The sequence below is a fragment of the Halichoerus grypus genome, chromosome 5, assembly GCF_964656455.1.
Source record: "Halichoerus grypus chromosome 5, mHalGry1.hap1.1, whole genome shotgun sequence".
Classification (NCBI taxonomy): Eukaryota; Metazoa; Chordata; class Mammalia; order Carnivora; family Phocidae; genus Halichoerus; species Halichoerus grypus.
The window spans coordinates 170,128,691-170,152,098 of NC_135716.1; the positions used below are offsets into that span (position 1 = coordinate 170,128,691).

Consider the following 23,408-nt stretch of genomic DNA (forward strand, 5'->3'; position numbering starts at 1 on the left):
GGGGGCGGCGCGGCGCAGCGCGGGCCTCGGCCTGGTGGGCGCCGCCCACCAGTGTGAGCCGCGCTCGCCGGCCGCCGGGACCCGGTTTCCAAAATTGGTTTTTAAAGCTCCCTGAACGGGCTTTTCCTTGAACTTCCGGTCTCTGTGGGCGCCCTTCCCTCCCACAGTCTCCGTACCTGGTGGTTCTTGGCGTGATGAGACTTCCAGGACTATGTGAAATCAGTTATGCAAACTGTAAGTGTATATAATTTACTCGGTGACAATGTAAACAAATGGAATTTATAGTTAGAACAGTGATGACTTAAGAGTCCTGAGCTGTGGAGACAGTATGCTCCTGTCTTGGCTGATAGACACGCGACCCACAGCGGGTTACTAATTAGACCTCTTTCAGCCTCAGTTTTCCTCAGCTTTAAAATGGGTACCGATATCATAGGAGATCGTTGTGAAAATTAAACGAGGTAATTGTGTAGAGCACACAGTTAAGCTCGCAATAAGGGGTTACTCTTAATATAAACCCACTGTATCCAAGCAACCCTTTACCCGCCCCCCCAAAAAGTGTTAGACATGGTGTACAATCAACAGAGTCATCCTGCATGCACAAAAATGGCTTGCAGATTAGTCTGACAGACAGGCTCCAATCGCAAACAAGAGTAGGGCTTCCTGGTTTACACTAATCCTCAGCAGCAGGACCCGAGGGGCTGCCAGGATCCACATCCCAGGCAGAACTTGGTCTTGAATCTGCCGTTTCTTTAACAGAATAAATGGGCAAAGGGCTTGGGTGGAAAAGGAGACAAGCCTCTCACTTCTGCTGCCGTAATTCCCTTCTCCCGCTGCTACAGGGGAGATAAAAGCCCCCGGGCTCTCCTGGTTTCATCCAGTAGGGATGCAAGGGACTTCTGGAAAGCTGGGCTGATGGAGGAGAGCAAAGAGACACCCCCTCCTACCAACCCGCACCTCTGAGCTTCCTCCATCACGCAGCAACTAGCTAGCCCAGAGCAGATGTCTCAACCAAACCTCTGGGAGGAACAGAGCCAAGGGAGGGGCTGCTCCAAAACTTGCAATAAAGAGACAAGACTGCTGAATGAAACACATGATCCTGGATTTTCTTTTGCTATAAAGCATGTTTCTGGAATAATTGGCAAAATCTGAATCAGGTCTGCAGATTTCAGAAGTGTACCCATGTTAATTTAATGTCCTCATTCTGATTACTTGACCTTGATTATATCAGAGAATATTCTTGGACTTAACAGTATTCATTGTAAAGGGCCACCATGTTTGCAGCTTACTCTCAAATAATTCGGGTAAAAAATGGTAAATAAGATTTGGGGAATCTGGGTGAAATTGCCTCTTGCAACTTTGTGACTCAAATTGTTAAACTGAAGTTAAAAAAGTAACCTGAGGGAAACATATACCTAGGAAATATAAAGCAGCTCATCCTACCAACCTCAGGCTCATCCCCTTCTCCTCAAGTTTTTTCCAATAGAACGTCCCCATAATAGGGCTCACTTGCCTCCAGTGCCCCCACCATGTGAATGAAAGTAGCTGATTACCATGCCCAGCAGGTACCAGCTCACTCAAACTTCAACATCCCTGTGGAGGCAGATACTATTATCTTCCCATTTTACAGACGAACAAGGCACACAGAAGATTCAGTAACTTTTATAGACACTATTTAAGTCAGGCAGTTTAAAACACCAGAGTCCTGTTCTGGGAACTGATGAACTTGGCCTGGGCCAAAAGCTGCCCTACACTTTCCCCTTTACACATTTTCCTCACTGTGACCCTAGCTCTCTGGTTCTTGCTCAGGCAGGCACCAGAAGAAAGGTGAGGGGTAGAATTAGACTGAGCACCCCACCTGCTTCCTCCTTGCAGTCAAGGTCAGGAGAGGCAGAGGCAAAAAGACTTGCTGTGCTTTATTCCCATGCCTCAGACTCATCAGCAAAAAGAAAAGTGCATTAGCAGGGGCGGGTTTAAGACCGTCAGGCAAGAGAAGAGTAAGCTAAGGCTTCTCCTTGAGCCGTTCTTTTCCAGCTGTGGCTCCTCCTGGGCTGCCCCTCTCCCAGAAAGTCCTAGAGTAGCTGTCACCACTCACTTCCTGGCTGCTTTCATGGCAGACTTGGTGACTTTGCCACCAGTCGCTGCTTTTTTCTCCACAGCCTTGATGACCCCAACAGCCACGGTCTGCCTCATGTCACGCACAGCGAAGCGACCTAGGACACAGGACATGAAGAAACAGGTGGGGAATGCTACCACAGGGCACAAGCTATAGGACACTGGCATGGGAGGTCAAATCAGTGATATTCTGAATTATACATAGGAGTGCATTTAATTATCTCAACAACTCAAAGTAGATCTCACTCTATTTTACAGTTGGGGAAACTGGGGCAAAGAAGTAGAAGGTCACTTTGCTGTGACGGTTGAAAACCCAGAAAGTCTCACACCAGCACTTATATTCTTAGCCACTGGACTGTCCTACTTCCATAAGTAAAGGTCACAGGGAAAACTTTGCTTTTGGTGCACCCACCACCCTACCATACATACTAATGCTCCCAGCCTCCAAGCAATTAGCACCTTCTCTGTGCCCATCACAACAACCCATAGGATAGATCTCATTTACATTCAACTGTGAATCCAGCAATTGCTTCTCCTGGGGGCTCTTGAATGCTCCTCTGACTCCAGACTGTGGAGGGCAAGGCTTTGGCATCTGGCTTCAAACTCACAGTGTTTTTGGCAGAGGTAGAAAGAACTAATCCAGCTTTGCAAGATTCATGTGGCAGCATCTGTGGCCCACCTCTAAAATTAGCCTTTTGAGGGTGGGGGGATGGGTTAGCCTGGTGATGGGTATTAAAGAGGGCACGTACTGAATGGAGGAATGGAGCACTGGGTGTTATACACAAACAATGAATCATGGAACACTACATCTAAAACTAAAGATGTAATGTATGGTGATTAACATAACATAATAAAAAAATAAATAAAACTAGCCTTTTGAAATTCGCCCCCCCTCCCCATTAACTGGGAGGCGCTGAGGGCAAGAACCTGTTTGTTTATAAATATCTATCATCTAGCACAGAGCAGGCACTGTATAAAAATGCCTACTCCCTATATATTTGAGGTCAGAACTTTCTAGGTTAATTGTTCAAACCTAGCCATGCAGAATATACTTGGGGAAATCTAAGAAACAGACTCTTAGGCTGCAGCCTTGATCAGGTGAATCTGTCAGGGTCTGAACCTCTGGGTTTAATAGGGTCCATCAGTGGTTCTGATTATCCACCAGGTTTGAAAACGACTGCACTGAAGAATAAGAAGGAAAAAGAAAATCCCTGCTAATCTCTGGTTCATTCACCTCCTCTAAATCAGGGTTTCTCAAATTGATGTGCATCCCGATTACCTGTGGATCTTGTTAAACTGAAGATTTGAGTTCAGCAGGTCTGGATAGAGCCTGAGGTTCTCCACTTCTAACCACTTCCCAGGGGATGCCCATGCTGCTGGTCTATGGACCACACTTTGAGTAACAAGGCTCTAAAATGGCCCTGCCTTGCTGTGTGACACTAGGCAAGCTACTTTCCTTTTTGGGGGCCCTTCTAACCTGGAACTCCAGTCCTTCTGACCAGGTTCTGCAATCTGGTTTGGGTGTGACCCGTTGGAACACTGGCTCCCTGGAGCCAGGAGGAGGAAGGGGCAGCTCCAGGAGCCAAGTGCTATCAGGACTTACCGAGGGGCGGGTACTCTGAGAAGCTTTCCACACACAGGGGCTTTCGTGGAATCATCTGAACGATGGCTGAGTCCCCAGACTTCAGGGCTTTGGGATTGTCTTCCAGCTTCTTGCCTGAGCGCCGGTCAATCTTCTCCCTGAGGTCTGCAAACTTGCAGGCAATGTGGGCCGTGTGGCAGTCCAGGACTGGTGAGTAGCCAGTGGTAATGCTGCCAGGGTGGTTGAGAATGATTACCTGGAACCCAGGGTGGGATGGGAGCGGGGGAAGGCATTAGCCCAGCATCCTCCAGAGGAGGTAGCCCTAACCAGCTAAGGGGTCAGGCACCTTGGACACACTTACTTACTTACTTACTTATTTATTTGGATCTTATTTATTTGTCAGAGAGAGAGATAGCGCGCATAAGCAGGGGAAGCGGCAGGCAGAGGGAGAATCAGGCTCCTTGCTGAGCAGGGAGCCCGACTCGGAACTCAATCCCAGGACCCTGGGATCATGACCTGAGCTGAAGGCAGACGCTCAACCGACTAAGCCACCCAGGCGTCCCACCTTGGACACACTTTAAATTATAGTGAGCATTTGAACATTTATAGAGTATACCAAGTTCTGTGCTAAGCATATCTCATGCATTTCAATTTAATTTTCATAGCAAAGAGCCTGGTTAATTTACCCATGATGAAATAGCAGGGATGTGGCAGAGCTAGGGATGAGTGATACTAAAACCTACACACATACATGTTATTTATGTACTACTTTTCCCTGCCACTTAGAAAAATGCATTACAATAGCAGCTAACTAACTTGTTAGATGACCTGTTGGCCCCAGGTCAGCTGTTTTACATATCATCACCTCGTGTAATGCTCCCAAGCTCACTGCGAGGTAGTGCAAGCCTCCACCTGCAGAAGTAAGAATGTGCCAGACGTTGCATTCAGAACAGCCTCCACATTCTAACTCTGGGCCGAAGAAACACCTGAGAGCTCTAACATACAGATTCCCAGCTTCCACCCATGTCTACTGAATCATTCCGCAGAACCACTGGGAAAAATGTTAGGAATCTGCATTTTTTTTCTAAGATTTTTTTTATTTATTCATTTGAGACAGAGACAGAGAGAGAGAGAGCATGAGCAGGGGGAGGTGCAGAGGGAGAGGGAGAAGCAGGCTCTCTGCTGAGCAGGGAGCCGGATGTGGGACTCGATCCCAGGACCCTGGGATTATGACCTGAGCCGAAGGCAGAGGCTTAACCATCTGAGCCACCCAGGCGCCCCAGGAATCTGCATTTTTGAAATGCTTCCCAGGGGATTCTAATCCACCGGGTTTGAAAACAATTGCTTTAAGACCATACTGTGGGGGGCGCCTGGGTGGCTCAGTCGTTAAGCATCTGCCTTCGGCTCAGGTCATGGTCCCAGGGTCATGGGATCCAGCCCCGCATCGGGCTCCTTGCTCCGCAGGAAGCCTGCTTCTCCCTCTCCCGCTCCCCGTGCTTGTGTTCTCTCTCTGTCAAATAAATAAAATCTTAAAAAAAAAAAAAAAAAAAAAAAAAGACCATACTGTGGAAACTAAGAAGACCATTGAACTGCATTGTTTTGTTCAAGGGCAAAGTAGCAAATAAGGTGCAGTCAGGATTCTAATCCGGACTCTACCTACACTGCTGGTCAAGAGCCCAGCATAGAGCATATGCTCGGTGCCCACTTCCTGAATGACCCAGTGAACCATTCTGCATGTAGGACAGTATGGCTGTCTCAGAAGACACCCCTTAAATGGGCCTCCTCACCTGGGAGACGAAGCTTGCCACTTCTAAGGGCGGGTCATTCTTGCTGTCTCCCGCCACGTAGCCCCTCCTGATGTCCTTCACCGACACATTCTTCACATTGAAGCCCACATTGTCTCCAGGCAGGGCCTCAGCCAGGGCCTCGTGGTGCATCTCTACAGACTTGACCTCTGTGGTGATGTTGCAGGGGGCAAAGGTCACCACCATGCCTGGCTTGAGGAAGCCTGTTTCCACCCGGCCCACGGGCACGGTGCCGATGCCTGGGGGGACAGAGCAACCAGAATGGTCAGCAGCCAGCCTTCAGTGAGCCCCCAACCCCAAGCACCCCCACATAGCACATACTCACCCCCAATCTTGTATACATCCTGCAGAGGCAGCCTCAGGGGCTTGTCTGTAGGGCGGGCAGGGGACATGATGGAGTCCAGTGCTTCTAGCAGTGTCATGCCCACCATGTTTCCTTCCTTCCTGGTGATCTTCCAGCCTTTAAACCAGGACATCTGGAAAAGCCACCAAATATGCAGCTTGCTTAGGCTCGAGGGAGCCTGTCGCAGGTGCCAACCTGGATTTAACATGGCACCTCAAGCAATTTTTTAATGCATTCTGAGCCTCAGCTTCCTCATCTGTAAAACAGATACCATCACCTACTTTGCAGGCTCAAGTGAAGACACAAAAGACCACACACAGTCCACCAAGCACAATGTTTGACATGTACTACACACCCACTAAATGGTGGTCATTCCTCTAAATCTTGTAGGTCATTCCTCTAAATCTTGCACCACATCCTCACTTGAGCCAATATTTTTAGGGGGCAGAGATTCCTTGAATCTGATTAGCTCTTAGGTCTTATTCCATCTGCTTATTACACAGGAGGAGCAGAGAAAACATGCGGCACAGTTAAGTAAGCATCAGGAATGAGAATGAAAACAAGACTCAAATACTCTAACGCTTATACCTTCTAAAGACTAGATGTTCCCCAACATCTTAGGCAAGGAAGGGCAGCATTATTGAGCATAAGGCTTTCTAGAAGGATAACCTTAAAGATGACAATGATTGTATACACGCCTTTTAAGTAGATACTACATTTACTTCTCTAAAAACCTTGGCCAAAGCTCATCAAAGACATCATCTTTGCCTTCAGAGATGTATCAGTTAACTGGAATTCCATTTGGCTCCTTTCTGTGGGCCAACTTCCCACTCAAACACCAGCCTCATTGGTAAAGATAAGCTCTTCTATTAGTTTGGTGAACTTAGCAACTAATTTGTCTCTGTGCCAACTCAGAGGCCTGAATAAGCCTATGAGATCAGTATCATCCCCATCTTAAAAATGGGGAAACTGAGGTCTCCGATGTCACAGTTATTTCTTGAGAGCAAAGGCTAAACCCTAAATCTATCTAGTCCACTGAGTGCATGCTTTGTTCTTTTAGCATCTAGAACATACTAGATATGGGGCACCTGGGTGGCTCAGTCTGTTAAGCATCTGCCTTTGGCTTAGGTCATGATCCCAGGGTCCAGGGATCAAGCCCCACATTGGGCTCCCTGCTCATCGGGGAACCTGCTTCTCCCTCTCCTTCTGCCTGCCCCTCTGCCTACTTGTGTGCGTGCATGCTCTCTCTCTCTGTCAAATGAATAAAATATTTTAGAACATACTAGATGCCTAATAAATAACCAAAGGGACAGGAGAATGAAATCCCCTTATTTCACTAGCTGAACTCTGTGGTAATACTTGGGAAGTGGGGAAATGGGCAAAGCTTCAGGTTTCTGTTCTACTGTCATTTTAGAAGAGACCCCCTTCACCACCCAATATAGAGTAACACTCTCATATCATGCCTCCCTCAGCCTTACATTCTTCTTAGCACTTGTCATCATCCACTATATTACCACTACCCCCAGAAGACCATAGTGCTACGAGCAGGGTTGCCTATCATTTGCTACCACAACCTCAGCACCAAGGACAGTGCCCAGCATGCAAATATTGAAGTACCATTCAAACGAACACACTGCCCAGTGGTAGCTCTAATCTTTCCCAAGGACAATTGGGCAATATGTGTCAGAAGACTCCAAGATAATGCCTACCCTTTGTTTCACTAGGAGCTTTTTCTAATTAAATTAATGAGGACACATGCAAGGATTTATTTAGCAAGATGCTTATGGCAATTTTTAATAAAACTAGAAACAGTATTCTTAGAAGCTTGTGACCTTGGGCTGTTACTTAACTATACTGTGTCCAAGTTTTCTTATTTTACGTGGGAATAAAATGTCTTCTTCATGAGGTTGTGTGCATGTAAAGTATTTAGTCTGGTGTCTGGCACACAGTAATCTCTCAATACCATTTTTACTTAATAATGGATATGGCTACACAATCTAACGTACCTCTGTGATCTATAATATAAAACACCCACTAAGTATTCAACATGTTTAAATGGCAAAGGAAATTTTAAAAATAAAGAGTTTTATAGAAAATTATGTACAGTTTGAGTCCAGCTGTGAATATCTAGAAAGAACTGCATGAAAACTAGGTTATCTATAAGCCATGAAGTTTATGCTTCATATCTGCATGAAAGGCTCATTGTAAAAATGTTAGGCATTACTTTTATAATCAGAAAAAGATTATGCTATGTACATGTGGAAGAAAAGGCTAAGGATCCTCAAGTCAGTTATGGAAAAGTTAGGCTTTAGGCAATAAAGTAGTAAGGGATAGCAGTTATCATTTGAGCACCAACTGTATGCATGAACCGATGCCCGTGTGGAGTCTCTCATTTAATTCTCACAGTCCCATGAAGTAAGTCCTAATGCCCAAAGCATTAATTCCTCTCTTACCTCTTTACTGTGGGCAAGGGAGAAAGCTGGGGTTTGACCCCAGGTCTGATGCCAGAGAACTAGACTTCCTTTGTAGGGAGACACTCATTTAAGAATTTTAAACCCTTCTAGATTCTGGGATCCATGAGCGCAGTGACTATATCTTAGACACATTTATATTGCCCCCACACTTCCTAACCTGCCTAGAGAGGTAGCTTAGATGCTGTGAGCATGGACTAGAATTACAGTCTCTGCCTGCACTGCTCAACCGAACTTTCTGCAATGATGGAAACATTCTGTAACTTCACTGTCCAACATGGTAGCCACATGCGGTTGTGGAACACTTGAAACGTAGCTAATACAACTAAGGAACTGAAATTATTTCATTTGACTTAAATTATTAAAGTTAATAGGCAGGGCGTCTGGGTGGCTCAGTTGGTTAAGCATCTGCCTTCAGCTCAGGTCATGATTCCAGGGTCCTGGGATCAAGCCCCTCATCGGGCTCCCTGCTCAGTGGGGAGCCTGCTTCTCCCTCTCCTTCTGCCCCTCCCCTCCCCTGCTTGTGTTCTCTCTCTCACTCTCTCAAATAAATAAATAAAATCTAAAAAAAAAAAAATTACCACATGTAACTAAATGCTACATTGCACAATGCAGCTCTATGCTTACTAGTTGTGTAGTCTTGAATAACCTCTGTTCACCTGTAAAATGGGGATCATTCACAGTGATTGGCCCATAAGCATATTCTCGAAGAAGCTCAAAGATTTGAGTGGGAATGTTGCATTTAATTAGCCCCATCCCAGTCAGTTCTCACCTTGGTGCTGGGTTCTATCATGTTGTCCCCATGCCAGCCTGAGATGGGCACAAAGGCGACAGCCTCAGAGTTGTAACCGATCTTCTTGATATAGGCCTTCACCTCCTTGCTGATCTCCTCAAAGCGTGCGCTACTGTAAGGAGGCTCCGTGATGTCCATCTTATTGACTGCCACGATGAGCTGCTTCACACCCAGCGTATAGGCCAGCAGTACATGCTCACGGGTCTGCCCATTCTTGGAGATGCCAGACTCAAACTCACCTACACCACTGGCCACAATCAGCACAGCACAGTCTGCCTGGCCCAAGTGACAGACAGAAGAAGGCCCAACTCAGACTTGGCCGGGGACACCCACTGCCCACCCCCGCAGCAGAGCCAAGACGACTCCGGTGGTACCTGTGAGGTCCCTGTGATCATGTTCTTGATGAAGTCACGGTGACCTGGGGCATCGATGATGGTGATGTAATATTTTTTGGTCTCAAACTTCCACAGGGAGATGTCAATGGTGATGCCCCGTTCCCGTTCTGCCTTCAGCTTGTCCAGCACCCAGGCGTACTTGAAGGAGCCTTTGCCCACCTGGGCCGGGAGCAGGAGGGAAAGCCCCAGGGTCACCCCTATATCCAAAGCTGCCCATCAACCAGGAAGGAAGTTCCGAAAGGAGTTGAGAGTCAGAGGGATGGTAACAGGACTGTGTATGGAGAGACCTTTGAATTTTTCAAACAACATAATTTATTACTTGTATAATTAAGTTTGTCTTTCAGCGCTGGTTTGGGAGTCAGAGTGACCCAGGGCCAAATGACAAAGTGCCTAGGCAAGCATGTGGATCTGGCAGAGGGTCAGCAAGCCCTCAAATCAGTAATAGCGAACATGTAAGTAATGCTGACCTTGAACTTGGTGCTGTTTTAAGCACTTAACATGGGTTATCTCATTTAATCTCACAACTTAGTGGAGTATTATCCTCATCTTGCAGATGAAGTAACAGAGAAATTAACTGACTAGCCCAAGATCATAGGATTAATAAACAGCAGAGTCAGGATTTGAACCAAAAAGCATCAGACTCAAGTTCAAACTCTTAGGCGCTACCCTATGTTAAATGGTATCTATGACTGATAATTACCCTTGGCAGCCTGGGGAAGTTGAGCCGATGTCAGCACTGGTAAAAAGGTGACCAAAAGTCGGTAGCATATTCAAGTTAACATGCTGGTCTAGGGTATACTCTACCACTTGCCAGTTCAGGGGTCCTGAGCATATGTTCATTTCAGCTCTAATTAGAGGGCAGAGTGAAGAAAAGGAAAGACCAGAAGGGCGCCTGGGTGGCTCAGTTGGTTAAGCGACTGCCTTCAGCTCAGGTCGTGATCCTGGAGTCCCGGGATTGAGTCCCACATCGGGCTCCCTGCTCAGCGGGGGGTCTGCTTCTCCCTCTGACCCTCTTCCCTCTCGTGCTCTCTGTCTCTCATTCTCTCTCTCTCAAATAAATAAATAAAATCTTTAAAAAATAATAAAAATAAAAAAATAAAAGTAAATAAATTTGAAAAAAAAAAAGAAAAGGAAAGACCAGAGACCAGGTGGCTTCCTCAAGAAAACTAATTAGTTTACTAAAAGACAGAAATAGAACCCAGGTATCCTAACTTTTGCTACTGTAGGAACTTCTATTTTATGAAGTCCATTACAGGTTAGAATATTCATTAGATAAGTAGCTATCAAAGTGTGTTCCGGGGACCCTGATACCGTTTAGAGTTTGCATGGTCAAAACTGTTTTTATAATGCTAAGACATTATTTGCCTTTTCCCGCCCTCATTTTCTCATCATTGTGCAGTGGTGCTTTCTAGAGGTGAAATCGCAACAGGTTGATTGCAGAAGCAGATGAGAATCCAGCTGTCTTCTATTAAGTCAGACATTAAAGATATCAGCAAAAATGTCACCCTCGCAAGATTCTTTGTTTTGGAAAATAGTTATTTTTCATACACAAGAAGTGTGATATTTACATTAATATATAAGGAGTATATTACTATTATTTTTAAGTGAGTTAAGCATTTTTAAACCTCAGTTTTAATTTTGAATATCATAAATATATAGATCTCATTTACATAAACAAACTCGTTGGGGGTACCTTTAAGAATTCAAAGGGTTCCTGAGACCAGAAAGTTTGAGAACCACCCCATTGTTTTTCCATAACCTTCTTGGCTATGCTTCTACCGTATTGGCTATGGACCAGTCTCTTTCTCACAGTTCTAAAGCTTTACTTGGCAGCCCTTGCCACATAAGCGCCCCCACAACAATTCTGACTATACCTGAGGAAGCCAAGATGAGAATAGCTGATGGCACTGATTTAGGACCTGTTGCTTTCTCTTCTCCATCCTCTTTCTGTCCCTGCAGCAGCTGGTTCTACAGACTATTCCTGTCTTGTCCGGTGCTTCTTCAAGTCTCAGGTCTTCTACTCACCTCCCTGGCTCTCCCTTCTCATTCTCCTGCCTGGGCTCTTGCTTCACCCATCCTGGGGCTCTGTCCCTCACCCTTTCCAGCTCACTCCCATGGTTTAGTCCCCAATACGGGCTTCCGTCTTGAGCTCCAGACTTCACTATTCAGCTGCCCTCCTGGATATGAGCACAGAAAGCCCTGTGGACACCTCAAATTTCACACATCTAGAGCAGACCTGTTCGGACTCCAGATCAGCTCTGCCCCTGGTATTCCCTGACCTTCCAATTTCCAAAGCTGGAAACTTGGGGACCACCCTCAACTCTTCTTCCTCCCTTACCCCCTTCCCTACAGCTAACTGCTAAGTTCTGAGGATTCCCCACCTCCACGTCCCTGGATTCCACCCATTACTCTCCATGCCCACTGCTGCTGCCTGAGCCCAGGCCACCGTCCTTGCTCCCATGGTCAACAGCAACAACCTCCCGACCGGCTTTCTAGCCCCTAGCATTGGGCCCTTTGGCCTGTTCTCCCCATGCTGCAGCCAGTGTGCTCTTCCTAAAAAGATCTTGCCCGATTCCTATCATTGCCATGCCTGAAATCCTTTAGTCACTGCAGGGAAAGTGACCAGGCTCTTTAGCAGGGCATTCAAGGCCTATGTCGCCTGTCCTACCAGGCAACGACCTCCATCTCAGGTGCTCTACACCTGCTGTTTCAATCTCGTGTGGCTCATGGACACCTGCCCCATTTCCTCAAGGCTCAGAGGAGATCCATTCCTTTGGGAATCCTTCAAGGCTTCTTAGGACGTGTTCATTGTTCGTGACCTGGGCTCCTACAGCACCCATGCTGTTACCGAGCTTACTATGTGACAGAAGGGTGTGTGACCAGGAGTTTCTGGGGGGCAAGGCTTGCTTGCACCTACCATGGTACCCATGGGACTACCTTAAGATCCCTGGTAGATGCATGACAAATAAGTCCTTTCCCCTCTTTTAAATGGCAGCTTTCGTTCCTGAGATACGGCATGGCATCTGTGTCACACTGAGATTTAAACCTTGGCACCATCCTCAGGCAAGCTGTTTTACCCTTCTGAACCTCATTTGTCTCACCTGGAAAATGACAGCCATCACCTGCCTGACATGATTGAGAGGGAAAGCACCTACCAGCCCAGCAGGTGCTCACCGGACGTGAGCAGTCTCCTCCCCGACAATGAGGTATCCCTCCCTGGGAAACCACGGTTAGGAAGGAGGGGCAGGGAGCTCAGATAGAGCAGCCTCACCTCTGAGGCCTCCTTCTCAAACCTGTCGATGGTCCTCTTGTCAATGCCACCACATTTGTAGATGAGATGCCCTGTCGTGGTGGACTTGCCCGAATCCACATGGCCGATGACCACAATGTTGATGTGGGTCTTCTCTTTGCCCATGCTGGGAGCTGCTCAGAGAGAGGACAGGTATGCTCAGGGCATAAATTGGCCATCTGCTGTCCCGAACTCCTCTTCCTTGGGACTGGGCCAGCCCAACCAGCAGAGGGTGAGGCAGGAGAGGAAAACCGTTGGCCGGGGCGGGGCGGGGCGGGGGCGGGGAGAGGGGGGCTCTCCAACACCTCACACCTGAGGATGCTCTGATCTCTCCCCTAGCCAGAGGATGTGCCTACCTCCAGAGCCAGGAGAAGCCCCTCTGAACCTCCTCACACCTAGAACAGACCAACCAGGCACTGGGCCCCACCCCCTTTTTACAGACACCTTTTCCAGCCCGCCCCTCAAATCCCTTGTTCTTATTGGCCCGCTGGTCCTGGGATGTATGGGAAAAACACAGCAGCCATCTCACAGGGGGTGGGCTCTCCCTCTCCGGGTTGGGAGGAGGATGAGCCTGCTGTCCACGAAAAGGAGGCTCCTCTGGGCTTTGAGATGCTGATTGATACCCCCTTCCCATCATCCCTAGAACCAGGCTGGGCACTAGGAAGTGGCCCAAGCGTCAAAGATGGGCCTGGGGTGGGAGGTGGTCCCCGGACTTGTTGTCCCTGGGTATTCAGGCCTGTGTGTTTGTGGGAGGGGGGTGTATAGGAAAGGTGGGGAGAGAAGGAGCAAGGGGGTGGGAGCTCTAGCGTTTCACATAAGTGCCTCCTGGTCCTTTCTGGGCCTCACAAACCACATGGATTTATCCCTGTCTCCAGCCGCCTGCATCAGCCTGACCCGTGGCAAACCCTGAGTTTGGTGAATGAAGCAGAATGACTGCTGCCGCCTTCAGGGCTTGACTCGTGTACGCACCGTCACCTTTATGCCACCGCTAACTCTACCTGAGCGCTGAGGGAACTGAGGCTCAGGAGCTGGGAAGAAAGTAGCAGGACTCAAGGTGTCTGACCCCAGAGTCTCCACCAGAGCCCAGCGCTGCCTCCCAGTGAACTCATGCCCGAAGGAAGGGATGTGAGTCCGACCCTGCTCATTTCTGGGGTCCCAGCCTCCAGCCCTGGCTTGCTGAATGAATGTTTAGGGTAGGACCTGGGAAGAAGATGAGGGCGGGGAAGGGGGGGCAGTCTCCCACACGGAAGGGCTGGCCCCAGAATTGAGGACAAGCTACTGGACTGTAGTCTGAGGCTAGTACAGTGCTGGCAGCCTCCAGAGGTTCTGGAACCACCCACACATCAGTTCCTGAGGACCAGGCTCTGTGTCTGGAGAACAGATAGATGCAGGGAAAGGTGGCGGAGAGAATAGGCTTCTGAGAAGGCTGACCTAATCAGATCGGAGTCCTGGCTATGCGGCTCTCACTCAGTGGTCCTTGAGCCACTCAGTGGTCCTTGAGCCCCTCCGGGCCTGGGTGGCCACCAACTTCTTGGTGTTGTGGTGATTCAAGGAGATAAGCCCCCTCCCTCATAAATCTTGATGGTACTGATAATTAGTCCTTTAAAGAATTTATGACAAAGTGGAAACACACGGGGGCGCTCTAACCACAAACCACAGGTTAACATGTTCTTAGAACCTGGGCAGTTAGTTGGAAGCTGGGGACAGCTGGAGGGCTATTATCACAGTACTGTGCTGATCACACTGACCAGCTCTGGCCCTTCCTCTTCCGATACAGGTGGTGGTAGAGAAATGATTTGTGAGTGGTTGGATCATGTAGCTAAGTTCACCTTCATCTAAGCTTTGTTTTTCACTCATTATTTGGCATCTTCGTGGTTAACAGTTCCTTAGCTATAAGTCCCACAAGTTCCTAAGAGGCAAAGTGAGGCTCTTGGGATCGTTGTGTTTATCACGCATCCCCGGATGTTCAGCTCCTGCTTCTGTGTATCTGTGGAGCGTTGGGAAGGAAACTGGTTTTGGGATCCAAAGACCAGGTGAGTCAGCTCTGCCACTTCATGGCTTGCTCCCCCTTCCTCCACCTCCTCTTCATTCTCACCGGGCCAGCCTTGCTCTCCCTCTCTTCTTGCAGGACAGGGGAGCTTCCTCGCCACACCAGCCGGTCCGCAGCAGCCCCACAAGTGTGTATAGTCCAGAAGGTTCCCAATGCACGGAAGGGCACTCAGGAGCCAGGTCTGAGGGACAACCAGAGTCTAGAGACCCCACAGAGTCACCAGGGTTCTAAAGGAAGGGGTATAAGGACGGGGTGAGTGGGGGGAGAGGGAGAGTGCTAAGGGATCCCGAGCCATGTAAAGAGACAGCCCAGGGGCGCCTGGGTGGCTCAGTTGTTAGGTGTCTACCTTCGGCTCGGGTCATGATCCTAGGGTCCTGGGATCGAGCCCCGCATTGGGCTCCTTGCTCAGTGGGAAGCCTGCTTCTCCCTCTCCCCCTGCTTGTGTTCCCTTTCTCACTGTGTCTCTCTCTGTCAAATAAATAAATAAAATCTTAAAAAAAAAAAGAGACAGCCCAGAAGAAGGCTTTGGAGCCAGAGACACCTGAGTGTGAATCCTGGCCTCAACACTTAACAGGTGGGCAATTTGGAGCAAGTTGGTTGCCCTCTCTGAGCCTCATGCAAGATGGAGATACTAATCTCTGCTCGCATATACTGAGCACCTATCACATGCCAGGTACTGTGCTGAGCCGTTTACATGCAGTTTTCCATTTGCCCCTAGAAAACACCCTCTGAGGTAGGTAGTAATATGAATAACAGATAAAGAAATGAAGGCAAAGTTGTTTGTCCAAGAACACACAGGTCTTAAAGGGTGGAGGCATGATTGGCCCAGGCATTCTGAGAACACTCAAAATTATTATTTCACAAGGTTGTTGGGAGATTAAATGGTATAATTTACAGCTGTTAATTATTTTTACCTGTTTGATAGGCAAAACGGAGAGCTTAAAGCAATTTTGTTTTACATTTCCATAATTACTAAATACTTTTACAAAGTAATAGTTTTCTCCATACATCTTCTTGCCATGAATTCTGTTTTTATCTTTTGATTCTTTAGCTACTGGGGATTTGATGTCTACTCCTTTCCTGAGCGATCAGAAGGCTTCAAGCTGTAGGACTATCCTGTCCAATATGGTAGTCACTACCCACATGTGGTGACTTAAATTTAGATTAATTAAACTTAAGTAAAATTTAAAATTCAGTTCCTCAACTACGACAGCCACATGTGATTGGGCCATGGTGCCAGGAGCTCTGGTTCCAGGAGCTCTGGTTCCAGCTCTGTCACTGATTGCCCAGACTGCCTCAGACAAACACATACCTCTGGACCTCATTCCTTCTCTATAAAATGCGGGCAGAGGTTAAACGAGGTAATGCATGAAGGTCTTTTAAGGTCTGACCTTCTGGGGTCAGTTCTGGGAGCTCTGGATTCAATTTCTGGTCACCTCTCCCCTACTCCCTCTGAAAACTCAAGCTTCTCAGCTGGCGCTGCTATAAAGAGGAGTTTTGGTGAACTCATTGGCCCTCTGGCAGTTACTGTGTATTTCTTAAGGGACAGCATCTGATTGGATGTGGCCAAATCTGGGCCAATCAAAATCTCCCTAACCAGATCCTGGTTTGGGGATTTAGGGTCAGTTAGTGAGTCTCTACATGTGGTAGAGACTGTAATGGGGAGAAGTAGTTGGTGGTGGCTACAGTGGTGGAGAAAGCCGGTCTAGAGGGAGATAGGGACACAGCAGACCTTCAGGGAGAAACAGGGAGAAGGATCCCCATTTCAAGCTCTTGGAATCTTTGAGACATCACTGAATCTTTGTAATAAATTCTCCTCACTTCCTTCTTTTCTATTAAGCTCCAGTTAATTTCTATTGCTTGTCACCAAAGGCTCCTAACCCTTGTGGCTTAAGGTAAAGGGGCTTGGTTTATTGTTGTTCTGAAAAGTTGAGTGATCTTTCAGCTGAAAGAAAGAGAAAGCTAAACAAGGACACCTCCCACACATAGACACCAAGAACAAACTGAAAGAAAAACGATCATCAGTTATTAGTTTGACACATGCTTGTTGAGCTCCTATCCTGTGCCCAGTGCCTTATATGGATTACTTTATCTAATCTTCACAAAAACCCTTGAGAGGTAATGCTTTCCCCATTTCAGAGGGAATTGAGACACAGAGAGGTTAAGGGACTCATGCAAGACACACAGCTGGTCAGTGGCAGAGACCTGGTACATCAGGGCTTGGTGAGATGACAAGTGGGGTCTTATCTGCATAAGCACAGCTTGTGAGTGAGGAGGTTTCCTGGGTGGGGACCCACTTGGCCCAGAGAGTAAAGCCAGAAAGATCATATGAGGTGTGACTCAGTTTTTCTGGCTACAAAGAACACAGCAACCTTTCTACAGTTTGAAGTGGGGAACGGTAGATTGGAGAGGAAAATCCTCTAAAATAAAAACACTTGTATTCTCAGTATCTTTTGTTTTCCACCTTCTTTTCTCTTATAAAAAGCCTTCCCAGAATGAGTAAAAATTATTCCTCTCTTAACTCCGTGGAAAGCGTTAGAGGGGGTAGGAGAGGGAAAATCAGTCCCCAAATCTGTTCTGGAATCCAGATGTTTACTTTGTAGTTCCATCACCTTCATATACAAAGATCTGTTATAAAACAGTAAAAAGAGGCCCTACCAACACACAAGTAGGCAAATAGCCAATAAACCAAGAAAGAATATCCAACATTTTGAGGAATGAAAGAAAAGCAAATTGAAGCAACGTACCATTTTTTTACCTTTCAGGTTTTCAAGCAAAAAAAAAAACAACAACTATGAAAAACGTTGTTGGAGAAGATATGGAAAAATGGTCACTTTCATACTTCGTTGATGGGAGTTTCAGTCAACGTATACTTTCTACAGGGCATTTTGAAAATATGAATCCAAAGCCTTAAAATATGCATTCTTTTTATTCAATTTAATTCTAGGTATTTATCAAAAGGAGGTACAATTATGGGGGTATTCTTTCTAGAATTATTTATAACAATGAAAGGGTCTCTGGTGTGCGCTGAGGCTGCCAGGGTGCTGGGGACACTCACAGGGTTTAGGGCAGCTGCTATGTATCAACTGAAGGAGAAATATTTCCACAGTTTACCAGTTGTACCATCATACTGCCTACCTGTAATGCTGGTTTTAAAAACTAAAAAACAAATTTAAGTAATTTCTATGCCTACCGTGGGGCTCGAGTCACAACCCCGAGATCAAGAGTCACAGACTCGAGGGTTGCTGGAGGGGTGGGGGGTGGAGGGAATGGGGTAACTGGGTGATGGGCATTAAGGAGGTCACGTGAGGTACTGAGCAGTGGGTGTTATATGCAACTGATGAACCGCTGAACTCTACCTCTGAAACTAATATATGTTAATCAGTTTAAGTAAAGTAAATTTTACGTTTAAATAAAATAAATTTAAGCAAAATAAAATTTAAAAAAAGACACAGGCTCTACTGACTGAGCCAGCCAGGTGCCCCTAAAACAATTTTTTAAAGATTTTATTTATTTATTTGAGAAAGAGAGAGGACAAGTGAGAGGAGGAGCAGAGCGAGAGGGACAAGCAGACTCCGTGCTGAGCTCAGAGCCCGACTCAGGGCTCCATTTCAGGACCCTGAGACCATGACTTGAGCCAAAAGCAAGAGTTGGGTGCTTGGGACGCCTGGGTGGCTCAGTCGTTGAGCGTCTGCCTTGGGCTCAGGTCATGATCCCTGACTCCTGGGATCGAGCCCCGCATCGGTCTCCCCGCTCAGCAGGAAGCCTGCTTCTCCCTCTCCCACTCCCCCTGCTTGTGTTCCCCCTCTCGCTGTGTCTCTCTCTGTCAAATAAATAAATAAAATCTTAAAAAAAAAAAAAAGCAGTCATAGGGGTGCCTGCGTGTTCAGTCGTTAAGCATTTGTCTTCGGCTCAGGTCATGGTCCCAGGGTCCTGGGATCGAGCCCCGCATCGGGCTCCCTCCTTGGTGGGAAGCCTGCTTCTCCCCCCTCCCACTCCCCCTGCTTGTGTTCCCTCTCTCGCTGTGTCTCTCTCTGTCAAATAAATAAAATCTTTAAAGAAAAAAAAAGTTGGACGCTCAAACGACAGGCGCCCCCCTAAAAATTTTTTTAAAGGTTGTTTCTGCTTCCTCATAAAGTTGGAGCTCGGAGCTGGGGTTTTGTTTCTCACTCTTCTGGTTGAGCACAGGTCCTGGGGCAAGATTATGTCATTACTCTGATGGGAAATGGAATGTATGTGTGTTCTCAGGTTTTTAGCACGTCTTAGTTTCAATTTCCAATATGGTAAATACTGAAAGAAATAACCCACATAAACAAAAGATCTGTAGGGGCTTCAATAATGCTTAAGAGTGTACAGGTTCTCAAAAAGTTTGAGAACTGCTAATCCCAACAGGTGGATGTCAGGGTCATTTTCAAGGTAAAACAAGTGGGGCATGCGGATTGCCCAGGGTCACCAACTAATGAAGAGCGAAGCCGGCATGCAAATCCAGGCTTGTCTGATCTGAGTCCTCTCTTTCCCACGACTTGCCAGGGAGACCCTCTTTCAATACAGTGTGATGTCTGGTGTCTGTGTGTCTCCTGGTGGGGACTCAGGCACCTTCTCAGCAGCATCCAGCACCTGGCCCGGGGCCCCGCCCCACCTGGGAAAGCAATGGATGTTTGTTGACCCAGTGAATGAATGACCCATTCCAAAAAGACACAGTTGAAAATTCTCCCTTGGAGGAAGGTGAGTGCAAAGTTAACTGAATTCTCCTTGCGCCCTTGGCCCTGCTCCTTTGGCCCTGTTCTTCGGCCTCAAGCTTTCTGAAAGGCTGCCAGGGACAAGAAGCCATGGGAGCAGCAGATGCTGGGGAATAAGGTCCCTGTCCCCAGGAGCTCCTGAACAACAGGCAAGAGAAGCCCAAAATATGCAGTGACACGAGTAACAAGTGCAACCGACAAGAGGGGGAGCCTGGAGGGGCTGTGGGGGCAGGGAAGAGAGGCCCCACCTTGATTGTGCAGGGGTGGAGAGTGTCAGGGATGTTTCATTTCCAAGCTGGGGTTGAAAAGGGAATAGGCGTTGGCCAGCTGAGGAGGTAGAGAGGACAGTCCCCAGGTAGAAGAAGAGCATGTGGAAGAGCCAGGGGACAGAGAGCCTGTGGAGCCCCCAGAGACAGGAAAGAAGATGTTCTGGCAAGAGCTGGAGAGGTAGGTCCCAACCACGCAGGGCCACAAGGACCAGGAACAGAGCTTAGGCAGTGGGGACTGTATTCATTAGCTCAGGCTGCTATAACAAAAGACCACAGGCTCCATGTCTTAAAGAACAGAAATTAATTTTCTTAGCGTTCTGGAGGCCAGAAGTCCAAGGCCAAGGTGGCAACAGATTCAGTTTCTGGTGATGGTCTCTTCCTGGCTTGTAGATGGCCACCTTCTTGCTGGGTCCTTGCCTAGCATTGTTTCCTCCGTGCCCGTGCTGGTGGGGGCCCGCTCACTCTTGTCTCTTCCTATAAGGACACTAGTCCGATCAGATCAGGGCCCCACCCTATGACCTCATTTAATCCCAATTACCTCTTCAAGGCCCTATTTCCAAATACAGTCACCATTAGGGCTTAGGGCTTTACCTCGTGAATGTGGGGGGAACACAGTTCAAGCCAGCGCAGGTGCCACTGGGGCTGGCTGGGACGTGCCAGGGTCGGGTTGGCCTGTAGAGAGGGAGCTCTCTGGCTGCGCAGGGAGGATGGGCCAGAGCAGGCAAGGCTGCAGGCTGTTGGAATGGCTGCGATTGTCCAGGGGTGAGAAATGCTGCCCAGATCGGAGGCACGGCATTTGGGGTGCAGAAGGGGCAGCGTGTAATGAGCTCAAATCCACAGGACTCGATGGACGGGGTGGGGGGAGGGAGAGGCAAAAGATGGCAGCCAGGTTTCCAGTGTGGGTAATGGGTGGTTGTAGGGCCAGCTTCATGGGCGTGTGACCTGCACCATCCCACACTCAGAAGGGCTCAGCGCCTCTTTAATGCCCGGCTGTCACTGTCCTGAAGTTACTCATAACTTTTTTTTTTTTTAAAGATTTATTTATTCATTTGAGAGAGCGAGAATGAGAGAGAGAGAGTGTACATGAGAGGGGGGAGGGTCAGAGGGAGAAGCAGACTCCCCGCTGAGCAGTGAGCCCGATGCGGGACTCGATCCCGGGACTCCAGGATCATGACCTGAGCCGAAGGCAGTCGCTTAACCAACTGAGCCACCCAGGCGCCCACTCATAACTTTTTAAGAAGGGAGCCCGGCATTTTCATTTTGCACTGGGCCCTGTGAATTATGTAGCTAGTCAGTGTGGTTGGGAGTTCATGGGCCAAGATGGGGAATCTGGAAAAGGAGGAGGTTTGAGGAGGAAGATGCAGAGTTCAGAGTGAGCCCCTTGTCATGCCAATGTTCAGAAACTTTCCAGTCTTTTCTGCAGGCCTCTTTTTCTTGGGCAGCAGGGAAAGGGGACAATGTCCCCTGGGGGGCTTTCTCCCTTGAGACCTTTCTCCTAAGGGGTTGCCTGGCCAGGAGGGGGCCCCTCTTTTCATCCTCCATCTCTGAGGTCTTGTTGTTCTCCTCCAAACTGGGGTCCTCCAGGGGGTCCCTTCCTTCTCATGAGCCACCTCTTCTCCTCCACAGGACCAGAGCAGGGAGGGAGCTGGCCTCCGGCAGTCCCAGGAGGAGGCCCACCCTCTACCCTCTCTCTTGAGATAGTTGGATGACACCAGCTTATTTATCCCTGCCTCCTAATTCGCAACCACCATACTAGCAGGTGAGGACAAGGGCTTTAGAACCTCAGGTGGGTACAAATCAGGTGCTAAATGTATTCCCTTCAGGACACTTTAAGACCTCGGTGGCCTTATCTGTGGAGTGATCACACAGTTTATTCAGACTTCTGAGAACAAAAGGGCAGAGTGGGCAAGAAATACATATTCGTCATCCTGGGACGATGGGCACAAACTGACATCGTCCCAGGTAAATTGGGACGCACCATCCCCCTACTTATCCATAACATGGGATTAAATGGAACCACACACAGAAGGCAGGTGCTCAAGGGACAGAACCCATTATCATTTCTACCTTCTGCGTTCACCCTCAACCCATGTCTGAATCTCATTCACTCATCACTCTCAGTCACTCCTCATTCACTCACCAGCCTGACACCCACCGCATACCAGGGCACAGCTATTCATCCATTCAGCAGCGTTTCATGAGCAGCTCACAGAAGTCAGGCCCCAGGGCTAGGTTCTGGGGATCCAAAGATGAGGGACACCACTGGCCCCTCTGGGGCTTGCAGGCTTGTAGGGTGTAGTGAGTTGAATAGTATCCCCCCCAAAATTCATATCCACTCAGGATATGACCTTATTTGAGTCTTTGCAGATGTAATTAAGGATGGAGATGAGATCATCCTGGATGATGGTGGGCCCTAAATCCATGAGAATGTCCTTATGGGAGACAGATGGGACACAGAGGGACACTGAGGGAAAGGCCTTATGGAGACAGAAGCAGAGACTGGAGGGCTGTCACATTCCAAGAACACCAGCGAGTTTGCCGGGAGCCACCAGAATCTAGGAGAAAGGCATGGGATGGATTCTCCCCGTCAGCCTTCAGAAGGAACCAAGCCTGCAACCAGCATTTTGATTTGGACTTCTGACCTCCAGGACTGTGAGAATATAAATTTCTGTTGTCTTAAGTCACAATTTGTTGCAGCAGCCCAAAGAAAACCCTACGTGGGGGGCTACAGACACTATCTACATCGATAATTAAAGAATTCTCAAATGGCAGCTGCCTCTGGGAGAGGAGGTGACTGGGGGGCCAGAGAAGGGGGCTTTCTGGGGACTGGTCATGTTCACTTCTTGATCAGGTTATGCATGTGTATTCACTTGTGACAATGAACTGAGCTAGGCACTTAGGACTCGTGTGTATTATATTTCAAGAAAAAGTTAAAAAGATAAATCGCACACGTATATAACTGTAGATTACAGTGCTTTGAAACACTTTGAAACAAAACCCCAGGACTATTGGAGACATTGGGTTTCTTCCCATGTTTCCTGCTTCTGCATACTCCTGGGGGTTAATATAAAACTGTGAACTTTGCCTTTAAGTTTGAGGGAGGGAGATTCTGTGTAAATAATTCAACTTCATTAATTCAGCATGTGCTGTCTGATCTCTTAAATTCCTTGTCCACTTCTGGGAGTCCATCTGAAAAAAGGAAATTTGCTTGTTGCTTTTTTTTTTTTTTAAGTGACGGCATATTTTTAAAGTACATATTCGTAATAATTGTTCACAATAACAGTGACCACAGGTGGCTAGCATTTAGCAAGCACTTACTTTGTTTCAGGCACTTAACAGATATTATTTCATTTAACCCTCACTAGAGTCCTTTGAGGTAGTTTATATTATATTCCAATTTACAGAAAAGAAAGTAGAGGCTCAGAGAAGTTAAGGAACTTACTTACCTAAGTCCACACAGCCAGCTTTTATTTATTTATTTTTTTAAAGATCTTATTTATTTATTTGACACACACAGAGAGAGGGTGAGAGCAAGCACAAGCAGGGGGATCAGCAGGCAG

General features: G+C 47.7%; 1 protein-coding gene and 1 long non-coding RNA gene across 2 annotated transcripts; one reads left to right on the top strand and one right to left on the bottom strand.

Moving 5' to 3' along the window:
- Window positions 1-120: 120 nt before the first annotated feature.
- On the top strand, window positions 121-22,743 carry LOC118533634 (uncharacterized). Its single transcript, XR_013448347.1, has 4 exons — window positions 121-234; window positions 19,371-19,565; window positions 21,475-21,607; window positions 22,216-22,743. It is a non-coding gene; the product is annotated as an uncharacterized LOC118533634 (long non-coding RNA).
- Window positions 2,089-12,916, bottom strand: LOC118533632 (elongation factor 1-alpha, somatic form-like). Its single transcript, XM_036089021.2, has 7 exons — window positions 12,773-12,916; window positions 9,481-9,660; window positions 9,086-9,382; window positions 5,825-5,975; window positions 5,482-5,738; window positions 3,716-3,950; window positions 2,089-2,210 (listed from the first exon to the last, which is right to left on the bottom strand). The coding sequence occupies exons 1-7, from the start codon at window positions 12,914-12,916 to the stop codon at window positions 2,089-2,091; spliced, it is 1,386 nt and encodes a 461-aa protein (XP_035944914.1).
- Window positions 22,744-23,408: the final 665 nt, after the last annotated feature.

Bases quoted from the DNA above. Each gene is read 5' to 3' on its own strand.
- LOC118533632 (XM_036089021.2), bottom strand. From the start codon at position 12,916: ATGGGCAAAGAGAAGACCCACATCAACATTGTGGTCATCGGCCATGTG. The intron at 5,976-9,085 runs GTGAGAACTGAC...TGGCTTTTCCAG, and splicing joins TGATAGAACCCAGCACCAAG to ATGTCCTGGTTTAAAGGCTG. The intron at 5,739-5,824 runs GTGAGTATGTGC...CTGTCCCCCCAG, and splicing joins GGATGTATACAAGATTGGGG to GCATCGGCACCGTGCCCGTG.